We start from the raw sequence: 12,557 nt of genomic DNA on the forward strand, positions 1-12,557 counted from the left end.
AGTTATTCTGCCCATTAGGTAAAAAGCAAGGTTTCAATATGAGCCAGAGGGAAGAGGATTTTCACTTGATAGAGATGGGCAATTCCCTGTAGAGAGGGAAGTTTAGCTCGTGTCATGGTGAGATATTCTGAGCCTCGAGTTAAGATTATGATTTTAACCCAGGTGCTCCCTCTTGCAGCGCCACAGCTTAACTCCTTTTATTCGCTCGTACTACTTTTCCCATCTGCCCTCACTGTGAAAGTGCTTTTCTGGATGTAGATCACAGGCTGCAATGACATCTGATCTAAGGCTATGTTCACATTACAGACCTTACGGTTTCAACTTCCATTTCTTGTACAGATCCGATCTTTCAGCCTTGATGACTCAGATGAATGTTTGTGACTCAAATCCATCATTATTGTGACCTGGGTGTGTACAAATGCATCTGAAAATGGTGAATAAACCACCAATTTTTGGAATGTTAGAATCTGTTATAACAGCATTCAATTAAGTACATGCTCATTTTTGGGAGAAATAAAATTCTCAGATTGGGGTCCACTTATGAAGTTGTCTTTGAATTAAACATGTTGTTTTTTTACTGCATCTTTAGGACTGACATACAGAAACTACTAAGCCAGTCACAATTTTAGCTGACTGTTTAAGTTCTTATAAATAATTCCGATTAACTATTTTAATTGTCTCCTTTTTCATTGCATGCAACTAAATGTCCAGACTGGAAGGTTAGATGTCTTGTTTACTAGCAGTCAATACTAAGCGGCTCCCAAATGACAGCAACTGACCTCTAAACGTACTATAAGACCAATCAGAAGTAATAACTTTTGCTGTTTTTTTGTAAGAAGACATGACATTCCTCAATAAATGCATGTTCTTCTTTCTTTTATTTACATGTCTGTGCCTTAACCAAACTAATTCAGTTTGTTGCGATGTAAACATATGACTGAGAAAGCTAAGAACTGTCAAAAACAATTACAGTCAGGCCTATAAATTACCTATAAGCTGCCATATGTGCGGCCTCATTCAAAAAGCAGCCCAGGCTTTTTATAACTTCAGCGCGAATGAGTGGAGCTAAACAGCGGTAGGCGATAACCGTAAAGGCACTGGTTTTGGTGAAATCAGAAACATCTAATTTAAAACAAGGAGTTTTGTAGCTTATATGGGCTGTGAATGAAATGCTCTGAAACTTTAACAACCTTTACATGCTACATCAAACAATTTTATTTAAAAAAAAAAGGTTTTTGATGATATGGGCCCTTAAAAAAGCACCCATAAATCAATAATGTAACCAAAACATCTTTTTGGTAGATCAAAAGAATATCTTCATTTATCAAAACAAAGAAACACACAGTTGGAATTTTTTATACTGCAGCCTTCTAGAATATCAGTATCGCAAGTATTGTGATTAACAATTTACTGTGCAGCTCTAGCTCCCACAGCTCAGATCAGTGTCAAATTTAGGCCAAAAAACAGATTTGGGCCTCTTCAGCTCTTTAATGTGAACGAGCCAAAGTTCGGTTCGGTTCTGTCCTTTGGAAGGAAGGGCTGCAGGCTGGCCGAGTTGCAGGTCGTGGGTCGTGGGCTGCTGTAGGCTGGCCCGGTGCAGAGTGGAAACTGTGATGGCTGCGCTGCCTCTGAAGAGCCTGACCTAAATTCCGGGGGAATCTGCTGAGATGGACTCAGAGCGCTCACTTGGCCTGTGTGTGTGCAAAGAGTGTGCACACAAACATACACACACATATACACACACTGCCGGCCTCCGCTTGGCAGTCGGCACATCCGAGAGGGAGAGGAACTGGTCTGGGAACGTGCCGGCGATTCCAGCAAACCCCCACCGAGCTAACAGACCTTTCCCAGAGTCCACAGCCAACCTCATACACACACACACCCTCCCGCTACATACACACACCCCAAGTGTGATCATGCTGCCACAGCCACTTCAGCTCACACTCACTCTTCCTTTCTGGCACGTCCAAAGCCTCAGGTACGGTTACAGTTCTTAAATAATTATGTGCAATACACTTCACGGCTGTATGTGATCATTTTTGCACTGTATGGCCAAAAGTATGTGGACACTTGCTCATCACACCTATATGAGCATTGTTGATTACCCCCAACCATGGTGCCTATAACAGCCTCCACCCTTCTTGGAAAGCTTTCTATGAGACTTTGGAGCGAGTCTGTGGGAACTCATTCAGTCGAAAGACCACTTGTGAGGTCAGGCGCTGACGCTGGATGAGACAAACTGGTGTTCCAATTCATCCTAAAGATTTTGAGGTCAGGGCTTTGTTTCCTCCTCACCAAACCAGTCAAACCACGTCTTTATAAACCTAGCTTTGTGCACAGAGCAACAGTCAAGCTGGAACAGGAAAGGGTCTTCCCCAAACTGTTGCCACAAGTTGGAAGCATATAATTTTCTAAAATATCTTTGTGTGCTATATCATTAACATTATCCTTCACTGGAACTAAGGGGTCCAAACCCTAAAAAACAGCACCAGACCATTATCCCTTCTTTGCCACTTTGAGTTCCAATAGGGATCATTCTTCTGGTATCCACCTAACCCAGATTTGTGAAGTGTGATTTATTGCTCCAATTATTCATCAGAGAACATATTTCCACCGCTCCACCAAGTCCAGTGGTGGTGCGCTTTACACCACTCCAGCCAACAATTGGCATTGCGTATAGTAATTTTAGGATTGTGTGCAGCTGCTTGGCAATGGACACCCATTTCATGAAGCTTCCAACACACAGTTCTTATGCTGTTGTTGCTTCCGGAGGCAGTTTTGAATTCTGTTGAGTGATTTTTATGTACGCATCATCACTCACTGGAGTGTCCACATACTTTTGGTCATATAGCGTAGATCACACAAACAGGGGCTACGTGAGCTAAAACAGCCACATCCAGTGAAAACAACCAATGAGGCATTTGAAGAGTTGCAGATACTGTTTCTAAGAGAAGTGAATAAATATTTGATCAAAGAACTGTTAATATTTCATTTTTAAGACAATTTATTTACTTTTTTATTATTTACTTTATTTCCATCTACAACTACTTTACAACTTTAAAACAGTATTAGCAATTTGACTTGTTAGATTTTTTTTCTTTTCTGAAAAGACTAACCATAGTTACAAACTTGGGTGATCTGAGCCCTTTATGAGAGGTTATGAGAGCAAGGAACTTCAGTGTGGACCCATATACAAGCCCTTTCTGTTTAACAGGATGAAAATGCACACTTTTCAGGAGGGGGTTCATATATGACGAGGTACACTCTTGTATACTAGGGATGTACAGATCATGAGTTGCTAGGGCGAAGTCCGATTTCTACCAGCAAACTGGATGCTTTTTAGGCCGATTTTAATTTGCCTTTTTTACCTGAAGCTCACACCTTGTGGTCTAAATGAAGACAAGAAACAACCAAAGCACATTACCAGAACTTTCTATTAGTCACAGTAGGAGTGACATAATTTGCTCTTTAATGGGTCAAACTGGTGTTTTAATTTCATGAATGAAAAATTTGTTGCCTATTTATACAGAATAAATCATAAAAAGTGCTACACTGAAAGTGAGAGGCAACAGTCTATTTAAAGAGTCATGCATAATTATGCCACAACATTTCTGTTTAGGTGTAGCAGCAGCATTCAAATACCATAAACACCACAGCACAGATTGGCCAAAATAAAAATGATGAATTGTCCAACTGTGTGTTTGGAGCAAAAATCTGCCAATCTTGGCAGATTCCATGGTTCCTACACATTTTCCATTTCAAAATTCCACACTTTTCCAGACGAACAGTCCACACAGCTTTGCAGAAAACTGCACAATGTTCCACTGTCCAACATCTGTTCCTGAAGATAAAGCAATATAACCGGTGCCACTGATACTCATATTACTTTTGCTTAACATACTGAATAAATAATATTGTTGTTCTGCCCAATTTTTATTCTTTTATAAATAAGAACTGAAAACAGTCTGAAAAAAGTTAATTAAGTTAATTTTCATGATGTCTGTTTAGCCCACGTGTCCATGGAAACAAAATGAATGAAGCTATATGGATTGCTTACACAGAAAAGATAGTCCCTTAACTTTTCTCATAACTACATCACTGCAAAACTCATAAACATTCAGGCAAGCTTAATATTTGTTTATTTGTGATGCTACGTGTATGTGCAATAAAAATATATTGCTGCATTCTCTATCAAACAAATTTCATCGCGGATGTCCGGATTGGGTACAGTGATCAGGCACTTGGAGTAGAGCTGTTTTGTAGGCTGTGACGTACAAGCGTAGGAGTGTGTGTTCAGTTGTATGCCATACTTTTTGCATTGCTTCTGACAACATCAAGCTCACTCTGGCCTGCGCTCTCTCACACAGTAGTAAACACTCTGGCATCACAGGCTGCCTATTACAAACATCATGAAAAACACTCTGCTTCTATGATCAATTTATTTTGAGATATTTTAAGTTTTATATTTTAAAAAACAGATCAGAGGCAATGGTCTGGAGACACAAATATTTTTCCATATTCTCCTTACTTTTTTCCATACTTATCCCGAACTTAAAATGACTAAAATCTAATTCCATACTGTTACATACTGTGTAGGTACCCTGAGATTCTGATCTCAAATGTCTGACAGCAGGAGTTTTCAAACATCTCTCCACATTTTTAAACTCCCCTTCTGCTTGGCATTGCACTGAGACAACAATACTCAAAAACTGACCGAATGCACGGTGGATTGTTGACTACACTTACCTTTGGCATGGCTTGTAAACATATATACTTAAAAACAAATAATAATTAGTCACATTTAGAACTTTTCAATGTTTAGCTGCTCAGAATCATTGTGCTATCGCACAAAATTGACAAATAAAAGAAGCAAAGAAATGTTTACATGCACCTGCCGTTGAGGGCAAGCTGTTACCTGCTTGACTGCTGGGCTTGGCCCTTCCCTTGGGGGTAGTGGGCAGCAGAAGGTCCAGGGTCTGGGTGGGTGTAGGGGCCTTCTGGTTCCTGTCTAACAAAGGCTTGACATCCTCCGAGGGTGCCAGCCCAAGCGGTGGTTGCGATGGCTCCTTTTTATCGGCCAGCAGGTTCCCAGCCGCCCGTGCCGCCACTTCTTTGAGAAGGGCAGCAGACGAGGTCATGGAGATGAGGGACAGAAAAGAGGCGGCCGAAGGCTGATGGTCTGGGGCACCGGCCTGCTGCTGCTGCTGTTGCTGCTGCTGTTGATGCTGCTGTTGATGCTGCTGCTGGCTACGCTCTGACACTTTCTTGGACAGTGCAGCTAACGTGGAGCTAGCTGACTGGGAGCTGAAGGGTGATGCGAAGGCGTCAAAGCGCATGGCATCATCTTGTCGACTGCCCAGGGCTGGCACGGAGCTGACTGAAGAGGAGGATGAAGAGGATGAGGATGAAGATGCAGAAGTGGACGAGGCCACAGCGCTTTTGTCCTGGAGGACAGCATTAGCAGCTGCTTTTAGCTTTTGGATGGCTGAGTCGGGCGACAAGCTACTGCTGCTAGCAGCTGGAGGCCATTTGTCCGCCATTTGCCCGATCCAAACGAAACCAGTGCTACTTGCGCCGGCAGGATCAGTTGGTCCAAAAGGGTCACTAGGCTCTTGCTTGACCGTTGCCACAGACGCGGGTGAAGAAGTGGCAGAGTTACCGCTATTGTTGTTGCTACTGGCCAATCTGCGGGCTAGTGCGCTAAGTTGCTGAGCATGATGGGATGACGGAGAGAGAGCCAAGCCCATTGGTGGAGACTCTGTCCCCCGGCCTGCCCCCCGCACCCCTACCAGCTCCCCTCCTTCCAGCTTCAGTGACCCCGCCTCCAGCAGTCTCCGCAGGTTGCTGCTGAGGGGTTTCCCCAGGTTCCCCTGGGCCGAGTCTCCATAGAGCGACGATACCACTGATGATAGCGTGTCCTGGGACGTCAGCAGCCGGGCATCAAGCCCAAGTGGGTCCAGGGAGGCCCGCCGCTGCACAGGTGTAGGGCAGCCTGCCGGGCCCTCGGCCGAGGCATCCGGGTCAGGCCGAGTTGTCCCGTTCTGAGGGGACACCCGTGGCTCATCCTGGACATCACCATAAGACGACTCAGACGGGCTGTCGCTGGCATTTCCGAACCAGCCGTCCTCCTCCCCCGAGCCGCCCGCCACCGCCCCCTCCTCCACCGGGTCCACATCTGCAACAACAACACAAGGAGTGAGGATTTAAAAAAAAAACATGGACATCATACACACTAGAAGCCTTTTCAAAGAGAGATGGAGTGTGATTGAGCTTTTACTCACAAAAATGTACTTTTGAAAAACAGAACAAAAGTAAAAAGAGTACTGTTCATAATTGTAGTAAATGATTTCTAAGATTTTTACTTAAGGGGCCTATATCCTCAACTTTTGCTCTTGTATTTCACTTTTACCTCCACATGTGATGCTTGTGTGATTTTAGACACTAACAACAGCCATAAATTATCTTAACATCATGCTTTTCTAACCTCAGTTAGAATTAAACAGGCTATTTTTGCCTTTAAAGCTGGCACATTGGGGGCAAAAAAAAAACTAACAAAGACAAGCACATTTTAATGTAATTTAATGAAAACAAAAAAATTTGGAGAATTTCTATTGCTCCATTTATCATGACATTGTCATACAATGTCAAAGACGGCCGCTCAAATGATGCAGAACATTAAAATTTAAATAAGTGAGATCCAAACGTTTTTTTGGACAATGATGATATGTAAACAACCACCGACTGGCTGCCCTGTGCTGTGCTTGTTCAAAAATCAGTCTGGGCTAAAAAACTCCTTATACTTCCGGTGTGAATGGGTCTAAACTGCTGTAGGTGGATGTATGTAGCAGATATTTCAGAAATCACAAAAGCAGTGAATTTAGAGCAGGCTGTTTTTGCAGCTTAGTTTCCAAGTATGGAGTGAATAGCACACTTTAAAAATGTTTATTTACTTCATCAAACTATTGCATTTCAGTAAAGCAAGAACTCCATATATGGGCCCTTTAAACTAGTTTTACATTCAATAACCAAAAGACAAAGAAGAAAAAATGCAGTCCATCAGTCCATTCTTAAAAGACACCTTTCCAGTTGACATTTTATTCCCAAGCCTAAACTGAACTACTGTGTGAAAATATGACCAATACCAGCAAAACCAACAAAAACACACAAGATCCATAACTTTTCACAGAGAGAGATGTGTGAATGATAATCCTGTCAACTTTGTCATTTCATCAAATTGCCAAATCAAAGTTTCACCCTTTAAACTGCAGGAGTATGATTCAGTTATTAATCTTAAGACGTATTATTCATTCATTATGAATTATTTTTAAATTGCTATAAAAATAATATGTATGTTATGTAGTTACGGAGCGTGGTTCTATATTCAGGTCCCTGCAGTTTACAGGGTTAATGCTTTTTTTTAAATATTCAATAGAAGAATAAAAAAGACAAAATGCAGCATTTTCTTTGAAGGCGGCTATCTGACCTTTTCCACCTGACACTTTCTCACTGAGGCCAAAAATGAAAATTATAAGAATATTACTCTGTGAAAAGATGAACAGCAAACAACAGAATTGACTGAAAATCTAAGGTTTCCCTTCATAAACAGAGCATTGGCGATGCAAGAATAACTCGCTCCTCATTCTTTTTTTTAACCATTTTTTTCTTCCCAGGGTCTAAAGGAGCCTAGTAAAAGGGTTACCATGGCGACGGGCCCTTCAGGGAGGCTAGACAGCAAAGATTAGGGTAATGGAGGTTACAGAACCAAATTAATATTCATGAGGCTGCGGATACCACCAGGGAGCCAATAAGGATAGGGTTAAGGTCACCAAGGGTCATTAATATACACTTCATGTATCAATATTCATAAGCAAAACATTACAGCTTGCCAGACAAGGGCGAACAAAGAAAGTGAATATTCCTGATACATATTAACAAACCCTCTGCTAGAACATGTCAAGAAAACACAACAGCGAGAGGCCTGTATGTGAAAGATGTCAAAACTTATCAGTAAGTTGTTGGGTGGGTTTTTTTTTACCCCTTTTTTTTTTACCGAAGAGTGTGCGGTTAAGTTAACCAATTTCAAATGGTATCACCTCTGCAGGGGGAGACAGATAATAAGAAGTTGTGGCAGCAGAAAAGGGCACCGGACCTCTGACACCAGAATACAATCTGTAAAAAAAAATCATTTGATGTCTCCCTCATTCGCTCTTGCTTGTGCGCCTCATGGCCTGCCTCACCCCGCCGACCTCAACATAAGCCTAGTGAGTTCCTCTCTGTTTACAGGAGAACGGCAAAGCCGTTGCTAGGCAACGCCGCCCCAGCGACCCACCGGGATCATTACAGTCAACACACATCTGGCCAGCGCCACTGACTGGGGGCGGTTAGTGGGGGGCTGCCGCAACCTCGGCGCAGCCATACACCCCGAAACTGACACAGGCGCCACACAAAACTTCATCGTTCACAAGCATAGGCTTGGCATAAGACGTCATGTGCACACCTTAATTTAGGTAAAAGGGGATTTGTGAGTGTATATGTCTTTGACTTCCCTTCATACTTCCCATAGCTCAGGGTTTTCCCAACCTATCCCAACTAACACAGTCCACATTTTTGCTCTATTCCAGCTCCTTACCTCACTTGAACCAAACAATCCAGAACTGAATACCTAAAACAGGTGGAAGAAAAATCTTACACCAAAAAGTTGGACTGTCTGGGCATCCCCAGGCACCAGGGTTTGAACTGAGGGGTGTGCTGGAGGGGTCCCAAACCTACCATTAGAGTAAAAGGACTCTTGGGAAGTTTCCATGTTATTTGCTTGAACAAAATGTGATGTTTCAGACAGAAATGAATGCTCTCACACAAGGTTACCATCTTTTTCATTGTGTTCAACACCAGATTCCTCACCCTGGAGGAACTGTAAAAACACGTAGACCAAATTCTTAACATAACCATACAATCTAAAGCACTGAGTCAAGTTTGAACGCACCTCAACTGCCAGAAAACTTTTACAATTTTTGACTTGAGCAGCTCTGAGTAGAGAAAATAAATGTTCTTGACAGCAGTATTATGCACCGACAAATATCTTTGTTAGCAAAGTGTATAGGCTGAGTTTAGGCTGATCGCATCTTTCATGCAACAGTAACGAAATGACTGATTTTATGGCAAACTGAATTCTAACTTGGTTTTACTTCTTATGCGACTCACCAAACATTTTTCTACTGATGACTAAATCAAGTTTTGCTATGTAAATAATTTATATTTTAATGAATTAACTGAGAAAAAGTAAGCCACTAGACCTACTTATGTCTTCTCGTCAGCTTCTGAGTGCAAAAATTCTTTATATTTAAACTGTAACTTAAAGTGTAAATGCAGAAAAAGCGATATTTCAAAATTTTTGCATAATTCACTGGTTGTAAACAAAATTATTCAGATGTGATGTATGATGTGAAATTCTGCACTGTGGAGAAACTTTGCGACTCTGATTTCATTACAGCGGTGGTGATAAGAACCACGGATCCGGATGTCTACAATATAAATACATCCATTTTATTCACTATGCAAAATGACCAGTGACCCTACATGTGTCTGAGTTTCTATGTGCAATGATGGCAAATTACTGGAAGTCTGGTTCGTATCACTACCATTGATTTTTGAATGAATTTAAACGATTTGACTATTTTTGTGTGACTTTTTAATTAGCTATGTAGTGTTAGCTAACAGTAATGTTATCTATGATGTACTAAGCTAGCTGGCTAGCACTGTTAATGCTAATATGTATTTTTAGAACTGTGTGAGGAGGCATTTATCTCTCCAGATGTCTGAACTGGTAAAATCAGATCTCATCTGGTCACACTAGGGACTCGTTTAAGTGGAAACAGTAACTGGAATCCAACCAAAGTACAAACCTCAAATCCCAAGAAGCTGAGACACTATGTAAAATGCAAATAAAAACAGACCACAAACCACTTTCACCTGTATTTAAACAAAACAAGTACAAACACAAGTTCTGACAGAGGCAATTTTACCAAAAACCACAACTGATTACCTGCGACCTCTGATCCCTCAGACAGCACTGCATTAAAAACTAGCATGCTTCTCTGACAGATATCACACTGAATCGGGAATAATTCTCTAGGCTTGAGCTCTGCTAAAATGGAGTGATGCATAGCGGAAGCATTTATTGTAGTCTAACGAGTCAGCATTTCTATTATGGAAATAATGGATGCGTTCTCTGGGCCAAAAAACAAAAATGACCATCCAGACTTTTACCAGTATAACTTTTAAAAGCCAAACTCTGTCATGGTATAGAGGTGTAATAGTGTATTAGTGCCAACACTAATACATGTATAACTTGCACATCTTGCACACTGAAATATAAACACACATTTTGGAGTAACACATCCTGTCTTCTAGCCAGCATGCTTATGATTTTGCCATAGCAGAGCAATAGCTGTCTATGCTTAAAGGGCCTATTTAACATAAAAGCAAATTTATAAAAGTGCTTTTCTTAAATAAGTTTTAAGTAATATGTAAAATAAAGTTTTATACATACCATTTACTACTCAGTGCATATGGTCCTGAGAACCACCTCATTTACATATATCCACCTATTTAGCATACAGCAGCTTAGCTCCGTCCACTCATACTGAAGTTATAAGGAGTGTTTCACCACAAATACCTGCAAGCAGCAAACACAGACCTTGCTTTTAGCCTATGAGAGTGTACTTGTGAGAGTACGTATGCAAACATGACTTTCCTCCACACTGCCCATAGCTCATCATTAAGAGATGGGGAGGAGATGGGAGAATGCACATGTGGGCGTAAGAGTGTCTCTCCTGAACTTGATGAGCAGCTCAGAGCTCAAGATCACCTGAGCGGCGCTGAAGTTCTGCCGTGCGTGACCCATTTCCATGTGACAGCGGGGTGGACGGGCACTAATGGTCATAATGTGGTTAGAAAGAAATGGCTGGATTGCTGACCCAAGGTCCCGGAGGCAGGAACACACAGACACACACGCACACACTCTCAACCTGAACTGTGGTGCTCGCCGCTACGCTAGGCTAAACTACACAGCGCTAAACTCCACCACTTGCTTTATCTCTCTCTCTCTCTCTCTCCCTCTCTCTCTCTCTCTCTCTCTCTCTCTCTCTACGGCAGTGTACAGGCAGACCACTCTGTGGGCGGCCTGACATTTCCCAAGGTCACGGCTCGGGCTCTAGTTCCGCATGGCTTTGTCTGAAACAACCCCCTGCCTCTGCCCCTCTCTCTCTCACTCTCTCTCCTAATCTCTCTCTCTCTCTCTGCCTCTCTCTCATTCTCTTAATCTCTCTCTCTCTCTCTCTCTCTCTCTCTCTCTCTCTCTCTCTCTCTCTCTCTCTCACACACACAAACTCTCTCTGCTAGCCTCTCCTCCAGACATGCTAACACTAGCACTCATAATGCTCTAGTCTAACAGTCACACATTTTTTTTTGACCCCAGCACCAGCCACCCATCACTAAGCAGCCAGGCCTGACCGACTAAGACAAGCATCAAGATGGCCGTGTGGTCATCGGACAGTCCGTTTAGCATCCAGACAAACCGCTGGAGGAAGCACTGTAGCCCAGATACGCTCTGTCTCACTCAGCGACACGCACAGGGCTGCTGGCTATCCGCGGGCTGACCGCTACTTCCGCACTCTCAATGACCTCACACCATCCAGTGGTTCAGCAGACGCTTTCACTCAAAGCCACTGGGGTTTAAGCAACTGCAGGGACAGGCCAGGAGCGACGTGGGGGTTAAGTGCAGTGCGCAGTGGCAACAGCTGGAATAAACCCCAGGACTCCTTGAGTCACAACAAAGTAAGCATGTCAACTAGGCAAATTACAGTTTCCACACTCACAGCACATATTTCATAAAAAAACTGTTTTTTTACTGCATGAGTGACGTTTTTTCTAAGGCTTTAAAGGGAATTCCAATGATTGTACAGAAAGCATAATTTGAGACATAACAGAGTAATTCAGAGTGGTTTGATGCAGATTTGTGCACCATTAAAAAGCTTGGCGACTCAGATTCTCCACAATAGTGGTGACAGGAACCAGAGGTCACAACATGTAATAACATTTTATAAGCAATCTAAAATGACCAGTGAATATACGCCTTCCGCATTTTTATATATAGCGTTTATAATGGCAAAGTAAGAGTACGTATGAAAAAATACGTTTTCTTTGGCAACTACTTTACCTTAAAACCTCCTCCGTGTACTCCTCTGCCCTGAAAGGATGTAGGTTCTAGGCCCAAACCTTATCACAAAACAAAGTCTCAGGTATCAGACAGTGTACTGGTATTCATTTCATGTAAAAAATTTCTGTGATGGGGCTTTCAGAGGCTTAAACTCTTCAGACGTCTGGTTCCTATCAACACCACTGTGAACAATTCTAAGCAAGCTTCTGCAGAAAAATTTTCACATTAAACTTGATATGACTTGCTTTACATCTTCACCTATTAATCCATACAGCTGGTCAGTTCTTTTTCCTTATTTTGATACAAATCTGATTTTTTTCCCTGCCAAACTGAACAGCGA

General features: G+C 42.2%; 1 protein-coding gene across 6 annotated transcripts in view; it reads right to left on the reverse strand.

Moving 5' to 3' along the window:
• Positions 1-12,557, reverse strand: part of znf827 (zinc finger protein 827) — a 113,392-nt gene that overhangs the window by 81,404 nt on the left and 19,431 nt on the right. For all 6 annotated transcript variants that reach the window (XM_037538480.1, XM_037538479.1, XM_037538483.1 and 3 more), the window contains exon 2: positions 4,916-6,175. In XM_037538480.1, coding sequence (XP_037394377.1) covers positions 4,916-6,175 — 1,260 coding nt within the window. The remainder of the gene's footprint in view (positions 1-4,915; positions 6,176-12,557) is intronic.

This window comes from Pygocentrus nattereri, chromosome 5 (genome assembly GCF_015220715.1).
Source record: "Pygocentrus nattereri isolate fPygNat1 chromosome 5, fPygNat1.pri, whole genome shotgun sequence".
Classification (NCBI taxonomy): domain Eukaryota; kingdom Metazoa; phylum Chordata; class Actinopteri; order Characiformes; family Serrasalmidae; genus Pygocentrus; species Pygocentrus nattereri.